Source organism: Megalopta genalis, chromosome 12 (genome assembly GCF_051020955.1).
Source record: "Megalopta genalis isolate 19385.01 chromosome 12, iyMegGena1_principal, whole genome shotgun sequence".
Classification (NCBI taxonomy): domain Eukaryota; kingdom Metazoa; phylum Arthropoda; class Insecta; order Hymenoptera; family Halictidae; genus Megalopta; species Megalopta genalis.
In genome coordinates, this window is record NC_135024.1 from 13,085,434 (window position 1) to 13,108,488 (window position 23,055).

The following is a 23,055-nucleotide window of genomic DNA, read 5'->3' on the forward strand; positions in this document are numbered from 1 at the left end:
AAGGCCTGATACGCGGCCCTAAATCTGTGTAATACTCTGTACAATCCACGAGATTTCTATAAGAACACCAGCATTCTTAATGAAAAAAAACGCTGCATAAGGCGAGGTTAATACAAATAATAGATTATTATACAAATAATATATTATTAATGCAAATAATGGATTATTATACAAATAATATATTATTAATACAAATAATAGATTATTATACAAATAATATATTATTAATACAAATAATAGATGATTTCGAAACGATGAAGATTGCAAAAAAATATGTACATACACAGTGCGACAAATACGTTTCGAAACTCGGACCATATCTCAGTAATTAATAGTGTCATCTATGTTTTTAGACCAGTGTTTGGAAGCTGTGACATTCCTCTTTCCGATAGTATCAATTTTGCTTCAAACAGTTAATAAATGAGCCGTTTATTTTGAAAGTGGCATAAGTCACTTTGTTTTTAAGTCGAGATATTTAAAGGTTTGCGTTTTAACACGTTTAAAAATATGGATGCTAACTTTCGAGAAGATTTACTTGTATTTGTTATCTCAGGATACTGATATTTTTCTCAGTATAAATAAGCCACTTAAGCCACTTTCAAAATAAATAGTTTAGAAAAATGACTGACATATATTAATTTTGTCCGACGTATTTTACTGAAGTGATGTTTTGAAAGGACAGTGATTTACTAAAATTGTTGAATAAATTACATATATAATAATTTATACCATGAACATATTTAATATAAAGGTTTGATTTAAGTATTTTTTATTTTAAGATTCATAAAATACAAAAATAATTAGTACATTTTGAAACATAAGTATAAGTAATTTATGTGAAAATACGTCAGTTCAATTTAATTTTCGTCATCAATAGGAGTGATTAAGCCCTCGGAAATCGTGTTTTGTTTCAAATTTTTTAAATAACTGTGGTATATTGGGGGTATATAATTAAGCAAGTCCATCATGTCTTTGTATTTTGCTGAAGAAACAGGACGAGATCCAGCGTATAACGGAACCATTTCTATTTGCGAATAACGCCTAGATCTTCCTCTTTTTGGTGACTGTTGGGATTATGGAATGAAAATGAATATGATTCTAATTCTTTTCTTATAAAAAGACTTTATTTTATTCCTTTATTGAGAGAAGGTATATGGGCGAAAACGATCGAGCGACCAAACTCTACTGAGAGTCCGATAAGAAAAAACGCTTCTTTTATACCCTTTTTGGGTTCGTCTTATCCACCAATCAGAGACGTTTATTTGTCGCGTTTCACATTGTATACGTGGCGCTGGGATCCCCAAACAGTCAGGGCACGATGTATATCTAATGGTACCGGTGATGATGTATCGCGGTATCTACTATATACAGTTTACATCACCGTCGTTGCCCGCTGACGGAACCGACGAAAATGTAAACCGATATCTTAGTATCTTAGTACTAAGTAAACTATAGATTAATTTTTGTTCGAGGCTAAAATTTCAACAGTGACAAATCCAAAGTTAGAAATTCATCTTTTACATCTAAAGTTAGTTTATAAAACATTTTATAGCCATCTGCTGGCGGGTCTGGATGTAGCCGCCACATCACTATAATATAATTTACAAAACTGCACTATTCTTTCGCACTTATAAAAATAAGTCCAGTGTGATCACAACTTTTTTAAAAATACTGAAAATAATTCAAAACAATACTTCACACACACTTATCACACGTTTCTATTTCTTTTACACTAAGCCCCGCAATTAATTTCCTGAGTACAGCGACTTACGCCACTTTCAAAATAAACATGTTTGTTATACCGTTAATTAGCAAAACTTCTCTCTCGAACTTATTCTTATTATTATGTTCTATTATTATGTTCTATGTTCTAACTTATTATTATGTTCTCAACTTATTGATCGCAAATTTTTAAAAATGAAAAGATACCGTTCAATTGTAATTAGTATTACCATTAACTCGATTTTTTTGAAAAAGTGACTTATGCCACTTTCAAAATAAACGGCTCAAATAGCAAAGTTATAACAGTTCTCCCTAAACAACTTTCTTGTCGATGTTGAAATATGACCAAAAATCGTTGCGTGTCAATCATTCCAAAGAAGTCGTTGCAGCCGCCAGAAATGTTCCAAACTTCTTGAAATCAATTGTTACGGGTGACGAAACATGGTGCTTTCAGCACGACCCAGAAACTAAGCGTCAAAGTGCGGAATTGAAGACGAAAGATTCACTACGGCCAAAAAGAACACGGAAAGTTCCATGAAAAATCAAGACAATGCTCGTTACACATTGTTCGATAGCAAAGGAATTATCCACGGGGAATTCGTTCCAACTGGCCAAACAATTACTGGAACATATTATCACGAAGTTTTGAAGCGTTTGATGGCCAGAATCCGTCGTGTTCGATTCGAATGTCGTGATCCAGAGACCTGGTGTCTGTTGCACGATAATGCACCGAGTCACGCCTCACTCATTGTTCGTCAATTTTTGGCTCGAAATCAAGTCTGTGCGTTGAATCATCCACCGTATTCGCCTGATTTGGCCTCGTGTGACTTCTCCCAATTCCCAAAATTGAAATTGAAGTTGGAAGGATGTTTTTTTAATGATATTTCGAGCATCGAAACAGCTTCAATACGAGCACTAATTCCACGAAATGAGCTAGAACACGCATTTAAATCACTGTCGAATTGCTGTAACAAGTGTATTATTACATTATATTATATTATATTATATTATATTATATTATATTATATTATATTATATTATATTATATTATATTATATTATATTATATTATATTATATTATATTATATTATATTATATTATATTATATTATATTATATTATATTATATTATATTATATTATATTATATTATATTATATTATATTATATTATATTATATTATATTATATTATATTATATTATATTATATTATATATTTTGTTTCAATAATGTTTTCCTCGGCCAGTCTCGAAACTTATTTGTCGCACTGTGTACACGTGTCCTCGAAGTCCATCACTTATCGTTATAGGGACTGTGAACCCTCGCCATTTTTACAAGAATTAGAAACGGATAGTAAATTCTCTCAAATTATTCGTCAGCTTGATACGATTATTCCAGTCTTGCGTTTCGTTTTTTATAGTTGTTGGCAATCGGTAACTATGAAAATGAGTCGCAAGGCTGGAATAATCGCATCTCCGCTTCCCAAATTGTCCATTTTTGTGCGCAATTTGAGCGCGAATTAAGGAGAAATTACTGAATTATTTTCTTGTATGATAAAAGGTTTTCACTGCGATAAATTTTAATGAAATGTAAACCATGGAATAGTGACAAAAACAGAAAAAATGTCACAGTCTTATATGGAGTTCAGCAAGAAACGTTAATGTTAATGAATGAATGAATACATTAGAGTTACAATATAAGAAAATTATCAATTACAGAACATGCAAATTATAAATGAACATTGTGGTTACAAAGAAACTTAAAAATAAACATTAGTAGAGATATATAGTAAATTCTCCCTAATTTTAGCTTAGATTGTTCACAAAAATGGACAATTTGGGAAGTGGTGAATACGATAATATTACGATGATACGATTTTTATAGTTACTGATTGTCAACAGATTCATACCTCCTCTTCCTAAATTATCCATTTTTGTGCACAATCTGAGCGTAGGGAGAATTTACTATATATATATTAGTTGGTTTTGAAAGAAATTTCAGTAAATTCTTCTTAATCAACGCTCAGATTGTACAGAAAAATGGACAATTTGGGAAGAAGAGATACGATTATTCGAGCCTTGCACTTCGTTTTTATAATTGTTGACAATAGGCAACTATAAAAATGAGCAGCGAAGCTAGACTAATCGTATCCCCTTTTCCCAAATTGTCCATTTTTCTGTACAAGCTGAGCGTCAATTAGAGGGAAATTACTGTATATCCATCGAATGCAGAGGGAGAAGATCAATAGAACATAAGCTCCTAATTAATTTGTCTCTATCAATATCACAATGCCACATGATATCGTTCAGATCCTAAATTGGGTGATCGCACCGATATTTAGGATCAGGAGCGAGATTGATTTGAAAAAAAAGAAGCCAGTTGGGTATGGTCTATATTTTAATAATAATAATATATATTTTAGTATATATAGATAATACTATATTTTAATACTATATAGATAATACTATATATTTAACACTATAATATAATAAATAAAATACAAAAAATATATAATATTTAACACTATATAGATAATACTATATTTTAGTATAGTATAGTATGACTATAGGTGTAGAATTGATCGAAAAATTTAGTACCCTTATATGCAGCCTGTTCAAGCAATTGCCTCGCACTTTCTTGTTTGGCATACTTCCGGAAGCTCTGGATGAGATCGGTGTAGGATATCATAATTTCAGTCGAGCCCTCCCGGTGCGAAGCTTCCTTCGCTAAGCTATCCACGTATTCATTATGGCATATACTACTTGCTAGTCTGCAAATAGAAATGGTTTAAAAATAAACGAAGAGGTATGCAAACCAGCTCTTTCGTATAGTAATATTAATTTACGAGATAATTCGTAGACTATTGGAAAAGAGTGGTTTGGTCTGATGAAACAAAAATATGCAGACTTGAATCTGATGGAAGGTCCTGGTATTGGACATCCGATAGTACGAATCTTCAAATGACAGATGGAAAACAGAAAATGAAGTAGTAAGTAATACTGGAAGTATACTGGAAAATTCTGTCCGATAATGTCATTTCAAGTTGCAATACGTGTGCTCATGTTCATCTGAGACATATATTTTTCAGAAATGGTATTTATGAATTGTCATCGCGGTGGCAAGGGGTCATAAGCAACGACGGAAATTATACAGGGTGTCCCAAAAATGTCTCGCAATCCGGGAACAGAGGATTCCTGAGATCATTTGAAGTAACTTTTTCCTCAGCGAAAATGCAATTCGCGGCTTCGTTTACGAGTTATTAACGAAAAACACTGACCAATGAGAGGCAAGCTCGGCTGGCGCGAGGCGGTCTAGCCAACGAGCGCACGCGGCCCAGTTCCACTCATTGGCTCGGTCGCCTCGCACCAGTCAATCTCGCTTCACATTGGTCATTATTTTTCGGTAATAACTCGTAAACGAAGCCGCGGATTGCATTTTCGCTCAGGAAAAAGTTGCTTCAAATGACCTCAGGAATCCGTCATTTCCCGGAGATACTATAATTTTAGGACACCATGTATATCCACGTCTAGTCAATAGATGAAGTATCTCGAAGAAATATAACTGAAGAATAAATTCTTTCGCTACACGATGTCAGATGAGACCGTACAAAAATCTTTTAACTCCCTGCAATACTTTGATGAGTCTGACATGTGTTGGAGATTTCTAGGAAGAACCTATTAAGTATGAATATTATACCGTTCTTTTAAGTCTAAATTAAATTCTGTCTCTTGTCATCGATATTTAAGCATTCAACTAAATGCAGGCATACAATAAATATAAATTGGCTTGCTTCCTCTTAAAAATTATTACAATCGAAAAACCTCTAATCATTACAACTATGAAGAAAATGATACAGCAAGGGGTTAAGGATGAACTGTTTCAATGAAAGAGTTGTGCTCAAAACAAATTCGTGTAAAGCTTCCCGCGAATAAATTCATTTCATCGCGTATCAATTTGAAGATTATTCTTTTGCCATATGAGCCGTTTATTTTGAAAGTGGCATAAGTCACTTTTTCAAAAAAATCGAGTTAATGGTTAAAATCGAGTTACAATTGAACGGTATCTTTTCATCTAAAAAAAAAAATTACTTATGCCACTTTCAAAATAAACGGTTCATATTTGAAATAAAAAAGGTACCGAAATATTTGATAATGTGAAACTGCTATTATTTCAAACGGATCGATGTTATATCATTTTCAAATAACAGCACTGAAAATAACCTTTCGAAATGAATTATTTCAAATGAGTCCAATCGAGTCCTAAACCGCTGGCAAATCAGAATTATGGTCCCGAAAGCTACAAATACGATTACTTCATAACCTAGTTGATTTTAGGAATATCTTATCAGCGGCTATACGAGTCTTGTCTGGTTTGCGTTCCAGGTCTCCCAAAAGTCCGGGATTTGGGAGGGCGGGAACTTTCCTTCGGCCGGGGGCGCGGAGGGTGGTCCCTCTCGGAGCGTGTCGCACGCGGCGAGTCTGGACGCGATCTCCAGGAGAACCGTGAAACCGGATACAGCGAGGACACCGTGTCGCAGCCTGACCTGCAGCGTCTGTAAGTAGTCTGCGGACCGATCGGCCGTGTTGCTCGTTCGCTCGTCCTTTTTTTGGACCTTCTGTTTTCTATTCGTGTTCTCGGTATTTTTTCGTGGGTTGCCTATTCACGTACTTTATAGCTCGAGCTTCTTTCTGTGAAACGGCGACTTTTGTTCGTTTTTGATCTCTGTTCTGATAATTCTTTTTTTTTGTCATTTCTGTTCGTTTTTAATCGATGGCCGGTACATATACATTACGTGTAATTTATACGTAGGTGTTGCATTTTGCCTTCGTGCGTCACTCTTTCGTTCCGCGATCGCACGAGGACGAGAGACCGGATCGCCTCCCGAGGATCCAGCCGCGACCACCGACGTCTCGATCCTCCGAGATCACTCCGCTTTCCCTGAACGTTTTCCAACGGACGCGTGTTTCCCGGGGCGTATTTTCGATCGACGACGCGGAGGATAATGCTGTCGCATGCGATATTTCGTGTCGCGACTGTGGACAGATAGCGACCGCCGCGTGTCCGTGGTCTCGACGCTTTCGCGTGCCGCGGTTATCGATGACGATCAATCGTCCTCCGATCTGATCGGTTTTCATAATCGATAAATCGTGACGGACGCTTTTAAGGCCTTCTTTGTCCAGTTGCTCTTTGGAAAACGTTGCGTCGAAAAAATCGCGGTTGAACGCTCTCGAGAAGATCCAGCGCTCGTTAACCGTCATTTCTGGTGTACTTTTTGAAAAATGCCGATTAGAAACTCAAAATTGTGAATGCTACTGAAAATAAATTACTTCATGTTACATGTATTCTATATACATTAAATTAGAGTAAACAAAGCTGTCAGAATTCCGTAAAAGGATTGAAATTTTTTTGTGTAAAGTAGCGCAATGAAAGACACATATTTCGATTTAGAATTCCAGGTTTAATATACAATGACACACACACACACAGATAGGAGAAATAATTATAAAATTTTTTCTTGAGAAAAGCATAACTTGCAGAAATAAAATGTACTGTCATAATTGGAATGAATATCGAGGGTGTAAACAATAAATGACAGATGAAAATAATATCCTTTACTTGGATGCTATGTTTAATCTCCGCTGTACCACGTCCGGGTCCTTTCAGACCCAGAACTCGAGGCCTACCTTGACCGTTTAACACTTAATGCCGTTTGCCGTTTATTTATATTAGAGCAATAACGAATTTTTTATACACTATATTATTATAGTATATAAATTATTATATTATTTATATATATTGTATAACTATTATATTATTTATACACTATATTATTGTATGATTAGCACAAGTCTCCTTAGAAATTAAAATAAAAATACAATAAAATCATAGTAATAATAATAATGACGATGACAACAACATAACTTTAGTTAAAAATTTTTATATATATAAAAATATATATATATATAACAATATTATGTACATATATATAACAATAGCAAGGTATAACGGTATAAAAATTAATATAATGTATACATAAACATTTATATATAAAAATTTAAATATAATATCTAAATATAAAAATTTTATATATAAACGTTTATATATTTTCATGGGTCCGTCTGGACCCGAACGTGGGGCTACGTGTAAACGGCCCCAACTACCGGTACTGCGAGGATTAATACTACAACATTTCACCATTTCCACGCTTTAAAAAAATCTATTCCAAAAGTCATATTGTCGATTTTAACTTCTGCGGACATGACGTAAAAAATAGTATCAAATGCGCACTGGATGTTTAATTTTTCGACCCTCGTATTTCCAAACGAGCTTCCTTTCCCACTGTGGGACGAGTTCTCGATCACCCCTGCGCAAGGGTGGAAAGGAGAGCGTCGCTATCTGTCGACGATGAAAGTTTGAATATCGAAGTAGCCGCGCGCAGAGGCCTCGTTTCGCCTCGGCTACGCCAGTTGGCGCCAGTTTACGAGATTCAACCCCTCCGTAACAAGCCCCGAAATCAACCCCTAGAGCCTCGGGAACGCGATCCCGTCTCCGTTCCGTCGGTCATCTCCCAAGTTCTCCAGGCATACCCGCGCGCATACGTCCGAGATCCCCGTGAAAAATCAGGCCTGACCGTAACCGAGGCGCGGCTGCGGCTGCGGTTGCGGGCTGTTGTTTTTCCAAAAGTCAAACCATAGAAACGTATTTTAGTAGCGGGCCGAGGGAGCGAACACGTCACTCTCGAGCGACGGCCAGCGACAGTCGATAATCTCACCGAAGGTAAAACAGAACAGGAACGGAGCGGCCAGCCTGCTCCCCCTTTGGTTTTGATCTTTTAACCGACCGAGCGCCGGCGAGTTTGCACCCCTTTTACAACTTACCAAGCGCTTGCGAGCTTACTTTTTTTGGTCATCAGCTTACCAGAGATAACGAACCGCGTTGTCCGATCGAGCTTTCATAGGCCTGTTTCTTTTACTTGGACTTCTTTCATATGTCGTACACTGGGCCAAACGATTCGGCGATCGATTTTGGATCGGAAACATTGTCGATGTTCGAACCGGGGTCTTTTAACCGAGATATATCGGTATCTTTTCGGTTGTATCTTCGAAAACCTTGTAGAAACCGAAATACGAAAATTTCGGTATGACGTCATGTCGCTGTATAAATAATTATATTAGTGTATTATATAATCTAGCACACTATGTTATGGTATATATATATACTATACAATTTGCACTAGTTCTTCTCGACGCGTTCCGTAAATCTAGCGTTAAAAATACTTTGGAAATTATAATGAAATAGGGAAATCGAAAAAATTAACGATAATATTACCGGTAAATACAAATATATATATACGCTAGGGAAATCGAAAAAATTAACGATAATTACCGGTAAATACAAATATATATATATAAATCTAGCGTAAAAAATACTTTGGAAATTATAATGAAATAGGGTAATCGAAAAAATTAACGATAATTACCGGAAAATACAAATATACAAATATAAATATATATATATATATATTTGTATTTACCGGTAATTATCGTTAATTTTTTCGGTTTCCCTATTTCATTATAATTTCCAAAGTATTTTTGACGCTAGATTTACGGAACGCGTCGAGAAGAACTAGTCCAAATTGTTTAATTTGTTATTATTGCAATTGCAAAGATGCATTTATGGAATATCATTCGATAAATTTCATTGGACGTATGCTATGATCAAAATTGCTGAAACTGTAAATACATTAATATTTGTTGCTACAGGAAACAATATAAAATAGCTACTTTCGATCTTAGTGTTGAGCACAGATTTAGAATCAGTAATTATTATACTATCGGTATTATATATTAACAAATACAGCAGCTAGTTACAATCTATAATAATTGACATATCTTATACGTACAATGTTGCCGATCAACACCGCTGTGGTCACTAGATTTTGACAAGGACAAACGAATCATACACGTGCAGTAAATTCTTCTTAATTGACGATAAAAAATGGCGCACAAAAATGAACAATTTGGAAAGAGGAGACCAGCCGGAGTGACTAATTTTCAATTTTTTCTTTTACAGTTCTTGACATTATAAAAATATTTCCATGAGAAACTTTTCCGGAAACTTCTTTAATCGAGCATATATTATAATAAAAAATCCTATGAAGTTCAAATAAATTAAACTTTGTCATTGTTATGAAACAATATACAACAATATACACAAAAATTGAGTTTTAGGAAGGGGATATACGATTATGCGAGCCTCGCAGCTCCTTTTTATAGTTACCGATTGTCAACAACTATAAAAACGAGACGCGAGGCTCAAATATTTATTTATTTATTTATTTATTTATTTAATAATAAACAGGCATAAGCCCTTGTAGTACATGGAAATTATAACGAAGAACTATAGTACAAACAGAAAGACATAACAGAGCCAGAATAGAAGTATCTCCTCTTCCCAAATTGTCCATTTTTGTCTGAGCACGAATTAGAGAGAAATTATTGTATATCCATTCTTGCGACAACAGTTGCACTATACTTTATTATTCTAAAATATATTGATCCTTTTTTATATTACAATGTAATATCATGTACGTAATTTTATAATTACAATTAATGAAGCTTTTAAACTTAAAATCTATCGTCTGCCGTGTTACCAAAAGAAAAACCAAAAAAATACCGATTTTTATTTCGGCTTCGGTATTCACACATTTCAGTTTTACAACAATTTCCGCGTTAGGCACAGCCTTATCAGTGCAATACAGGTATCAAAATCGTGGACAGAAATCCTACAATAGTCTACCTGGGCTTACTTCTTCCTTTAGCGTATACTTGGAAGCACTGGAACGAAATTTTCTTAAAAACAAATCACTTCTCGCGCTCTCTTTTCGTGTTTTCTTCTTTAATACGCGAAAGTAATAACGTTGCGAAAAACACTGTATATCCTCATTTTGGAACGTCTAAAGAATGTTCAGTTTTCGGGGCACAAAATAATAAATGGTTTAAACGTGACGAGACCATTTCTAATCCGTGGAGTGTGTCGCATCCCACGTGTACCAGACGGAATTTTAATGCAGTCTGCACAGAAAAGGTTAAAGTCTGTGGCCCGTGGCTAAACCCAACTTCATTCTTTCAAAGGTTATTTTTCATTTCAGAACGGAGCGAACAAGTGAAGTATGCTATTTCTCTTCGAACTTTACAAAATTCAAAGGGCGCTGTACAGTTTACACTCAAGGTCTATAACACATTTAAATTTCATTCAAACCAGAGTGGAAGGTCATGTTGTAAATAATTCCCGATAGTTTTTATTAGCGTCGTGAGTTTGAAGAGGAAAAACGGCAGCTTAAGTTTACCCATTCCATTTTGCGATAAAAAGGGATATTCGCGGAGAAATAAATTGTGAGCAGGGGGGGGGGGTTCAAAAGTATCTAGATTCTTACAAAACGGGCACAGGTAGACTATTGTACGACTTTTGTTCACGAAAAGTTATAATATTGGGTTGGCAACTAAGTAATTGCCGATTTCAGTTATAGATGTCTCTCACTCACATTTTTATGATATCCGTAAATGTTATATTATAAAATTATTATTATTATTATTATTATGTTATTTTTTATTATCCGTAAATGTTAGCAACTGGACAAATTGAATGCAGCGGTCAAGGAAAAGCGACCAGTATTGGTCAATCGTAAAGGTGTCATTTTCCAAAAAACAATTTTTTATTTCATTGAACAAATCGGCAATTACTTAGTTGCCAACCCAATAGTTCGAGTACCGGCAACTTCCTCGATCCTTCAATGATCCTTGAATTTTTTAGCCTAGTGTATATTTATATATAATATAATATGAATATTATATATATACTGCCTCCATATATCGCCTATAATACATCTCTATTTACTCGTTTACAGTCTCCACCGTCTGTCTCTCTCACTCTCTTTCTCTCATTCTCGGGATCTCCGAACGCGTTACACTGTTTCAGCCTCTCTCTCTCTCTCTCTCTCTCTCTCTCTCTCTCTCTCTCTCCCGTTTCTTCCTCTTCTTCCATCGAGCGTTGAGCAAAGCGTGATCCGATTACCTGATAATATTGACGCCTGCTTCCCGTTGTTTGTCGCTCTTGTAGTTTTAAGCCGTTCTCGGCAAAGATAAAGGTCAAAAGAATCGGATCGGCTTTCCCTCGACTCTGGCTTCCCATGTTTGCCGACATATCCGTCTCGTCAACTTTTACCGTAATTTCTCTGCGAAACCGAGCACCGTAGCATATCGCTCGGCCAGCCATCTTGTAGTCCACGTCCTGCACAAGATCTTCTCATTTTCTTTCGCGTCGAAGCGTTAAAAGCGGCGCCGATTAAATGAAAATGAAGGGATCGGAAACGTTGCGACAAGACCGGCTGACCTCAACACACGGCTTCTACTTTGTTTCTCGAATCACGAGATCGATCGCGATCTACCGGGCGGTTCACGTCGATCTCTGGAATCGGTCCAGATCTCGGGCACGCTCTCTTCGACGGAACACGCGAGCATCATTGTACAAATCATCGTCTCAGATACCGTCTCTCCCATTGTACGCTCTTTTTCTATCTCACTCTCTCTCTCTCTCTCTCTCTGTCTCTCTTTTTCTCTCGCTCTCTCTCTCCCTGTTTTTGTTTTGTTTTTCGTCTGTCGTATGTATGTATTTGGATACTACGTACACGGATGTATGTACAAACGTTATAAATAATTCTCTACTGCATACAACTCGAACCGTAGCGGTTTACTGCATTTGTTTTGGATCTTTTGACGAATAACTTACACGGTCTTTACAAAAAAACATTTAAACGATCTTTCTTTCACAGGTATGCAGCTTCCTAGTGCGAATTGACTAACTTGTTAACGATACACTACTTTAACGCTTCTAGATCGGAGATATAGGCTCGGTTGATCCGTTGGTTGGTTTATTGACTATCATTTTGATTTACTCTACGTCCGTAGGCTCTCTGATATACATACATATATACATATACAGGGTGTACTTGAAAAGTATGCACAAGCGGATATCGGATAGCGATTCCTTATTAAAAAAGACACGAAAAAATATAGAATAGCTTTCTTGATTTAGGACTTAGTTTCCGAGAAAATCGAGTTTGAACACTCAAACATGAGTTTTTTATTTTTTCCATCATTCCAAGTAATAGCAAAATTTTAAAAAAGCATTCTACTTATGATCTAGTAGACTGGTCGCTCTATCGTTTGAAAACAATTCGAGTCGTTTAATCCAGTTCCAAAAAAAGTTATTGCGTTTTTAAATGTTGTCCGAACATTAATGGGAGTCACTGTATCACCCTTAATGTTCGGACAACTTTTTAAACGCGATAACTTTTTTAGGGCTGGACTAAACGACTCGAATTTTTTTCGGACGATAGAGGGAGCAATCTACTAGACTATAACTAGAATACTTTCTTTTTAATTTTGCTATTGCTTGGTATAACAAAACTTAAAAATACTCATGTTTAAATATTCAAACTCGATTTTTCTCAGAAACTAAGTCCCAAACCAAAAAAAAGAGATTTTCCTTTTTTTTCATCTTTCTTTACGAGGTTCGCCTGGTGCTCGCTTGTACATACATTTTAGGGACACCCTGTCCACATATGTACCACCATTTGTTACAATAGTTACACACAGTTTGTCCGAGTAATGAGCCTTTTGTTGGAGATCGTTGGCGAATTTGGTTCCTTTTGTCCGTACGATTTAGACACGAGGCATCCCTTTGGCTTTGTCATCGCGCGCGAGCGCGCACGTACACACATACAGACGCACAAAAGAATCCTGAAACACACATGTATTTTTACCATTTAGATTAGTGCGTGTGTATATTGTAAATCGATGTTGTACTACCGTACAGATTTCCGCCGGGCGATTTTGATCCTCTGCGAGCTTTTGCGTTTGCTGGAGAATAGTTGTCCGGATCGATTAGCCGTCGATGATCGATCGATTTTCTTTCCATTCGCGCCTCGAGCTCTTTCTCTCTCTTTCTCTCTCTCTCTCTCTCTCTCTCTCTCTCTCTCTCTAGCTTGTCTTTCCAAACCGATTGCGAGAACAGAATTAATTAATCGCTCGCGTACGTAAGTTAGCGCGCCAGGTCGAATCACGTTGATGTCAATTTGATTTGATCGACATACTTTGGGAAACACAAGTTGTTTAGTTTTGTTCTTAATCGAGCCTGTATGTCACACGTATAGTTCTGTAATAAATAACTAGGTTAACGAAAACGGTCACCGTCGAACCACGCGAGGAACGCGAAGCACATTGATTTGACGCGACCGTTTGTGTTTCTAGCAACTAAACATTCGAAAATCTTTCCCGGCGTCGTGTCCGAAAGTGACTTGCAGAAATGGAGGACGTCCAAGGACCGGAAGTCGCCGTCCCTCAGCCAGGTGGGGCCGGATTCCATCAAACACAAAGTGAGTATGCGCGATTCGAGTTTACTTCGTTCGAGCTTACGCGATTCGAGTTTACGCGGTTCGAGCTTAAAGCGATACGAGTTTACGCGGCTCGAGTTTACGAAATTAATCCATCGCATCGCATAGTTTTCTATCCTATAGGACTAGAGGGGATTTTGAGCGAAAATTAATAACTCCTGAACTAATTCAATCTAAATCTAGGAAAATCTATCTTTTGATCGATTATGAAAAACGTACAATTTTATTGAAAAAAGTTGAACACGTTGACTGCCAAATTGGTGACATATGCGTGACGCTTTCGACCGGCTTTCGAAATTAATTTTCAGGAGGTTTGGAAAGCACAAGAGTTAAAATACCAATCACGATGATAAATTCGAACTTTCGAGTTTTAGTTTAATTAATGGTGTGGGAATTTTTCGGGTCGATTTTCGGCGTTTAACGTTTTAAATAATCTTAATTCTTTTATTAAAGTCAAAGTTACTTATCGATTTTATGATTGCAATTTGTTGTCACATAATTACTGAGCAACTTTTGTTTAAACAACTTTGATGCCAGTTTGTCGCTAAAAACTTTCCTTTAAAGAAAAATGTTTGCAACAAATTTTTGCTCAACAAATTTTTCAGATATGAGTTATTCATTAATTCTTGTGACAACAAATTTCCGCAGTTCCACATTTTTTCATTTTAAATGTGTTGAAATTATAAAGGATCTTCCGTTGTAAACGACAGTATACGAAATGCAGAAAGAAACTTTTCGGTACTTCTTTTAAAAGCCACTTTAAAATAGGTACACATTTGATATGAAAAATTATCAACATATCTTGTTATTCTCACAAAATGATTCAATCACTTAAAAGATTCTATAATACTGAAATCAACTTATAAAAATCAGATGAAAGTATCAAATATACTTCCAACTGGCTACATGATTGAAGAAATGCATTGATTTCTTGCGGTCAACTTCAAGTTGAACTTTCAACAACGGTTTGGTACACTCTACAAAAACTGTACTTACAAAGTGGCTAGTTTTACAAACTATACAGAGTGTCCGAAAATTATGTTACTCCTGAGAAATGGTAGTAACATAAATAAGTTCTTGAGGTCATTTGAAGTAACTTTTTCCTTAACACAAATGCAATCCGTGACTACGTTTACGAGTTATTAACGAAAAACACTGACCAATGAGAGACGAGATCGGTTTACGCGAGGCAGCCGAGCCAATGAACGGAACTGGGCTCCGTGCGCTCGCTAGCTCGGCCACATCGCGCTAGCCAAGCTCGCTTCTCATTGGTCAGTGTTTTTCGTTGATAACTCGTAAACGAAGCCGCGGATTGCGTTTTCGCTAAGGAAAAAGTTTCTTCAAATGACCTCAGGAATCCCTCATTTCCCGGAAGTAACATTATTTTCGGACACCTTGAATTTCGCCAGTAATTAAACACGTATCGTTTCGAACCTGACTTTGTCCGTTGCTCCCTGTTTCAGTTCTCCTTGCAGGACAATGGATCAGCGAAATACTTCCAGGGAGCTATGCACGCCTCAAACATGGGAGAAAAGGTACGACAGGTAAGTCAATTTTCCGAAAATAAAAAAAAAAATCAGATTTAAAAATCGAAGTTTCCACGCGTCGCGGAGATTCCTTTGTCTCCAATTCCGACGCGCTTCCCGGTACGACATAGTCGTCGGATCGAAATACAGTAATGTCTCTCTAATTGACGCTCAGATTGTCCACAAAATGGAAAATTTTAGAATAGGAGATACGATTAGCCTTGCGACTCGTTTTTTATGGTTATCGATTGTCAACAACTATCGTATCTCCTCTTCCCAAATTGTCCATTTTTATGCACAATCTGAGCGTCAATTAGGGTACATAACATAATTTTGTACAGAATTTATCCATAGAACATGACTGTTGTTGATTCCTTTTAATCCGAAATAATAGTTCTTTCGTTTATAACAATACATCACTTCATTAAACGTCTTCATGCAACAAATATAAATATCCTCTTTCTAGGCAGGGAATTATGAACGATAAAAAAATTCAAACCATCGCAACTTTAAAAAAAATCATGGATCAAAGGGGATTAATGTTAACTTAATTAACTTAACTAACTTCATCGCAAGGGATTCACGCTTGCAATGATTACGGTACGACATGGTCCTCGGATCGAATCGTATTGTCTCTCTAATTGACGCTCAGATTGTCCACAAAAATGGAAAATTTTGGAAGAGGAGATACGATTAGTCTTGCGACTCGTTTTTTATGGTTATCGATTGTCAACAACTATCGTATCTCCTCTTCCCAAACTGTTCATTTTTGTGCACAATCTGAGCGTCAATTAGGGAGACATTACTACATAAAATTCTCCCTAATCGACGCCCAGATTGTGCACGAAAATGGACAATTTGAGAAAAGCAGATACAATTGCTCGAGCCTTGTGACTCGCTTTTTATAGTTATCGATTGTCAACAACTATAAAAAATGAGCTGGAAGGCTCGAATAATCGTATCTCCTCTTCCAAAATTGTCTATTTTTCTGCACAATCTGAGCGTCAATTAGGGAGACATTACTGTACAGTAAATTCTCCCTAACTGGCGCTCAGATTGTGCACGAAAATGGACAATTTGGGAAAAGCAGATACGATTGCTCGAACCTTCTGACTCGCTTTTTATGGTTATTGATTGTCAACAACTATAAAAAATGAGCTGGTAGGCTCGAAAAATCGTATCTCCTCTTCCCAAATTGTCCATTTTTGTGCACAATTTGAGCGTCAATTAAGGAGACATTACTGTACTGTAAATTCTCCCTAACTGGCGCTCAGATTGTGCACGAAAATGGACAATTTGGGAAAAGCAGATACGATTGCTCGAGCCTTGTGACTCGCTTTTTATGGTTATCCATTGTCAACAACTATAAAAAATGAGCTGGAAGGCTCGAAAAATCGTATTTCCTCTTCCCAAATTGTCCATTTCTGTGCACGATCTGAGCGTCAATTAGGGAGACATTCCGCACGAATCGTTCTCAGCCAATGTAATTACGAACTTCGGTTCCATAGTTACGATTCCCGCATGGCGAACACGCGCCGAGCATTTTTTTCGGAAAGTATGTCAGCGCATCCTGCGGCTAAGAGCGAACTCCGGCAGAGAATCTTTATGCAAAACACGAGCTACAATACTTCCGAACTCGAAAGACAGAATGAAACGATTTCACCGGGAGGGCAGACGAACTTTTAACAGTGTAACGTTAAAGAAGCTGTTTTCCGATCGAAGTATCGGAAATTCTTCTGGTCGTTTTCTCTTTCGTTCCGGCATAGCTTGAGAAGGAAAGAGAATGGAGGGGGGGGGGAGACTTCATAACGCAATCTCTGCCGATGCAATTACCGTTCGAAACGGACGACCAAAGGAGGGATTTAAGTTTTCTTCTTGAACTTTATCAATTTCGATTAACCGGCCGCCCAGAGGAAATGTGTTTAGCTTTTAATAAAGCCGGCGCAGTCGAGCAGAAGCTCGCGGACATTTGATTAGCTCTTCGCGTTCGATGCGAAATATTAAATATCGAAGAACGTACCGAGGAAGTTCACGGTTCTACGTAGAAGACGTAGGAAACGTACGGGTACCTCTGCTCGTGAATTATTTCTCGCCCATGACTCGGGAATGACCATGTTCGTTCTTTACCGAGTGTCCTTATTCTACCATCGCGTTTCGCTCCGTTCCGTTTCGCGTCGTTTCATCCACGTGTTTTACGTATTCCCCCCCTCCTGTGACGGTAATATATATAATATTCAATCTTCATAAAATTAAAATTCGATTTTTTCTAATTATTCTAACTACCTTAGGGAAAATAGAATTCCAACTTTATGGCAATTGAATATTATTGTTATTATTATTATTTATTAAATGGGCTAATTACCCTTTAGATTACAGAAAAAATAATATATATAGTATAAAAAATAATAAATAAAATAATATTAAAAAATGAATAAAATAATATAAAGAAATAATACAGAAAAAAATTAATGTTGCTACTATGTAACCTTGACATTTCTAGTAATTCTATTGATACAATTGTAATGATCATAAAGGGTGCAATGGGTGTCTTCTCTCAAGAGAAAGACGGTGCATAATATAATATAATATAATATAATATAATATAATATAATATAATATAATATAATATAATATTTTATATAACCTTGACATTTCTAGTAATTCTATTGATACAATTATAATGACCAGAAAGAGTGCAATGGATGTCTTCTCTCAAAAGAAAGACGTTGCACAAGGAAGGGACACGAAGTTACAAAATTAAACTTATTTATATCAGAGACTACTATCAATCGGTTTATCACTTTATGTACAAAAACATGATCGAACATAATTATGACACAATATCGACGGTGTCTAAGAAACGTTAAATTAAGATAGCATGAAATATGCGTGTAATCGTGATCAGAAACAGATAAGTGAAAAGCCAGAACATAGACAACTAGGTGAAGGATTCTGTGCTGAATACGTTGAATATTGTTAACGCGATTAATCGCGGGCTCTCGTTGTCTGACTGTTCGCGGACTATTCTACTGGCTTTGCGGGATCTTGTCGATTTGAACGAGAACACATTTTCCCGGAAACGCAATATTCCGGTCGAGAAGGAAATTCGTTGTTCGAAGGGCGAACTTTTAGCGGTCTGTCGCGTCCTGCATATGCCGGGTTATTCTACTGAATTTATAGGAAATCTGCCGCGATACCGTCGAGTCTGTTCGGAATTCTGTTTGAAAAGTAATATAGCCTTTCGAGAGAAAGAGAATTGCGAGTTTGATGTAGATTATTCGACGTGACTGACATATATCCCGTTGTTCCCCTAGATTCGGAACGATGCAGGCACCTGCCAATTTGTCTCTCGTTGCAATCTCTTTCCGCTCCAACTACAGGTTATTTAGTACAGATAGAACCACTGCGAAAAAAGAACAGAAAGATCAATCGTCCGACTTGTCGCTTCCTGTTCTACACTCCGTGACAATAATTGACGAGATTTTTATGTATTTAACATTGCGACTGAAGCTTTGTTTTCGTACGAACTTGCAAAACATCGCTATAAAATGAAATAGAATTAACGTATAAAAAAATACCGTATAAAAATGAAATAGAATTAAATTCCGCCAGTCCAAAGAATTTGATTTGAAAGGAGAAGAACTTTTATGGGAACATGGTGCAACAAAATTTAGTGGCTCCTTCTTCTCGTCATTCTGTTTGGCAAAGATTTACAAACATTTTTTAATAATTTTCTGCTCTAATAATTTTGTTCTAACATCTTTTAATTTGACAATGTTTCCAAATTGTACGCCATTTCCATATACAACTCGGTTAAGATTTCCCCAACAATTTTCAATAATATTAAAATCTTGTGAGCTCGCTGGCCAATTCAAAATGCGAATTTTTTCCCGAGAAAAGTACTCATTAACTACTTTCGCAGTGTGTTCTGCAGCAGCATTATTCTGCTGAAAAATATACTTTTCTCCAGTAATTCAGGCGGCGCACGTGTTCATTCGTTCCTTCATCATTTCCAAATACGTTCTGCTATTCATTTTTCCTGTTATTTTGATTTCCATTTGAATATGGAACCCGGTACCGCACCGAATTGCCCTCTGTTATTTGAACTTCCAAGTGAACTTCTATTATCTCTACTGAATTCGGCGGTACTCGTGGTTATATGGACGTGTATTTTATGTGGGCCACTAATATTTTACTCTAATGGATATGTATACGAACATAATCTACAGGGTATCCCAAAATTATGTTAATTCCGGGAAATGAGAGGTTCCTGACGTCATTTGAAGTGACTTTTTCCTTGGCGAAAATGCAATCGGCGGCTTTATTTACGAGTTATTAACGAAAATCACTGACCAATGAGAAGCGAGCTCGTAAGGCAGCCGAGCCAATCAGCAGAACTGGCCTTCGACCACTCGTTGGCTCGCGCCAACCGAGCTCGCCTCTCATTGGTCAGTGTTTTTTGTTAATAACTCGTAAACAAAGCCGCGGATTGCATTTTCGTTAAGGAAAAAGTTACTTCAAATTACATTAGGAGCCCCTAACTTCCCGGAAGTAACATAATTTTGTGCCTAGTATCCTGTGTACTAGGACAATGCACTTCTATAATGCAAAATATTCTGCATAACAAGACATAATAATATACATTCTGGACACAAATTTATTCTGCATCTTAATAGAATTAAATAAAAATGTACGTTCTAGCATAGATCAGGATTGGCTGTTCTCTCGATAGTTAATATTAACGACAATAATTAAATTTCGCTCGAAAGATTAATGTATCGACTACCCTTTTTAAAGTTTAAAATTTATTTTAACGTTTAAATCCTTTTAAAATTTATTGCATGACGTATTATTGATATGCAAATAAACTAATTTCTTTTGATAACTGAAAGTTACTGCAAAACATTTAACTAATTCCGCTATCATGAATAAGCAGCTTGTACCGAATGTAAGATACGAACGGATCGATTACTGTTAACAAGCATTTCTATTACCCGAACGATATTAATGGGGGAATAGATTAATTAACTGAACATAGAAACTTCTATTATCTGAACTAAAAGAAAAAGGCGGTGGGGGGTGCAAGCGGATATTTATTATCTGAACTGCTCGGTTATATGAACTGGCTTGTCCCCCGATCTGTTCACATAAACGAGGTTCTACTGTATTTGGAAAAGATCTTGCAAAACACACTTTGAAAAACACAAGAAAGTGTGACAGCTCCTGTACATTTACACATTATCTACTGACGATGATTTCATCATTTCTGAGACACAACAATTTACAGTTAGGATCTTTTTAACGAAGTGTTCGACGAGGATAGCAATTTTAGTCGCGCCTCGGCAAGTGATTTTCAATAACATGAACTGATAATTTTGTCAGGGTTATAGTATAAAGATTCCTCTTATTATAGCAAAATAATGAAAAATTCTATTATATTATATTATATTCTACAGTTTGGTTATGTCAACTTGATTATGACATTCCGTGGAAGAACAGCGTTCGAAGGCAGTGTTGACACCAGTTTCAAACACGAACTTTATTATGAGTCAAAACGACCCTGCATTTGTCTCGAAAACCATGCATCGAAAACCATTCGTCTTCCAAAGATTACTAGGCATTTCAGTTAATTACAGACTAGGGTATCAGAAATTATAAAATAATAAAAAATTAAATTATAAAAATAATAATAAAATATAAAAATTATAAAAATATACAGACTGGTATTCGAAATTCCGGGTACCTGAGCCTCGGGTCGGTTTTACCATTGATCGGGTCGGATCGGGTCAAGTCGGGACCCGAAAATTTTCGGGTATCTGAGCTTCGGGTCGGTTTTACCATTGATCGGGTCGGATCGGGTCGGGTCGTGACCCGAAAACTTTCGGGTACTCAAAATTCCAAAATGGAGTCGGAGAGGCATATTTAAATATTTCGTTCGTTTTTCCTGATTATGTGTGTGTCGTCTGCCTCGGATACACAATAAATATAATGTATAATATATAATACAATATATTAGGTAAACCGAAAAGTAATCAAAATTTTCTGTTTGTTGGCGAAATCCATTTATTTATTAAAGAAGTCCTACATCTTAATCAACAAAATAATTTCCATCATTTTTAACACCTTTTGTTGTTCGATTCCTTTTTTAAAAAAGTCCTTCGATTTTGCATTGAAAAAATTTTCCAAATGCGTTTTCACTTCTTCAACATTGTTAAAGTTTTTACCTCTTGATGTGTGCTCTAACGATCTGAGAAGGTGGCAATCCAGATCTCGCACACATTAAGAGGTAAAAACTTTAACAATGTTGAAGAAGTGAAAACGCACTTGGAAAAGTTCTTCAATGCAAAATCAAAGGACTTTTTTAAAAGAGGAATCGAACAACTGCCTATATGGTGGCAAAAGGGGTTAAAAATGATGGAAATTATTTTGTTGATTAAAATGTAGGATTTCTTTAATAAATAAATGTTTTTCGCCAACAAACCAAAATTTTGATTACTTTTCGGTTTACCTAATATTTCTAGATTCACACATAAACTCTCCCCAATCCGCTTTTAGGATTTCGAGTACTCGAAAATTCTCGGGGCTCGACTTTAAATTCGAGTACCCGAATTTCCCGGCTCCCCAAAAATTTCGGGTCCGACCCAAACCCGAAGAAAATACCCGACCCGAATTTAACCCGAAATCTCGGGTACCAGCCTATCGCAAGCACAAACTCGGCGAAGATACGCGTTGAGGAAATCCGCGAATCGGAACAGTGAAAGGGAGAAGCAGAATTTGACGCTGAAACTGTCGATGAAAAATTATGCGAAGCGCAATAAATCTTGTCGTGCTGTCGCCGTGGCCGCGCACGAGGACGCCCTGACAATGTTTTCGCGTAAGAACTGCGAGGATTATCGTGACACCGGGTCGTAATACGGCCCTGAGTGGCGCCGATCGGTCTGCGCCGCAGTTTAGTGGGCGGGAATCTGCTGCAGCGCGCGATTTCCACGAATCGGCGCGCGTTTCGCAGCGCTGTAACTCTGTAACGCGCGAGTGTCCGTGTTGTTACATTGTTTACGGTGAGCTCGATTGAAATGGTTTCCCGATAACGCGGAGTTGCACGCCTCCGCAACCCGTCGAGAGAGACAGAGATAGATAGAGAGAGAGAGAGAGAGAGACAGAGAGAGAGAGAGAGAGAGAGAGAGAGACAACAAAAGCGATTGGACGGGTATCTATTTCGGGGACGTCGAACGCGGATAGAGGCATCGAACCGGGCCGAATAACAAACCGAATTCTTCGCCGCCTAGAAAAATATTTTGCCAGCCTCGGGGCGAGACCAGGGGGCCGTTTCGCTATTTGTTTTCGATCGGTCTCTC

At 37.0% G+C, this 23,055-nt stretch overlaps 1 protein-coding gene across 14 annotated transcripts in view; it reads left to right on the plus strand.

The window, feature by feature from the left end:
* Positions 1–23,055, plus strand: part of sei (potassium voltage-gated channel seizure) — a 324,051-nt gene that overhangs the window by 166,621 nt on the left and 134,375 nt on the right. For 12 of the 14 annotated variants that reach the window (XM_033474900.2, XM_076525504.1, XM_076525513.1 and 9 more), the window contains 4 exons: positions 6,103–6,274; positions 8,429–8,497; positions 14,032–14,156; positions 15,638–15,718. In XM_033474900.2, the coding sequence (XP_033330791.1) occupies positions 6,103–6,274; positions 8,429–8,497; positions 14,032–14,156; positions 15,638–15,718 (447 nt within the window). The remainder of the gene's footprint in view (positions 1–6,102; positions 6,275–8,428; positions 8,498–14,031; positions 14,157–15,637; positions 15,719–23,055) is intronic. The other 2 variants (XM_076525505.1, XM_076525507.1) reach the window with 2 other exon arrangements.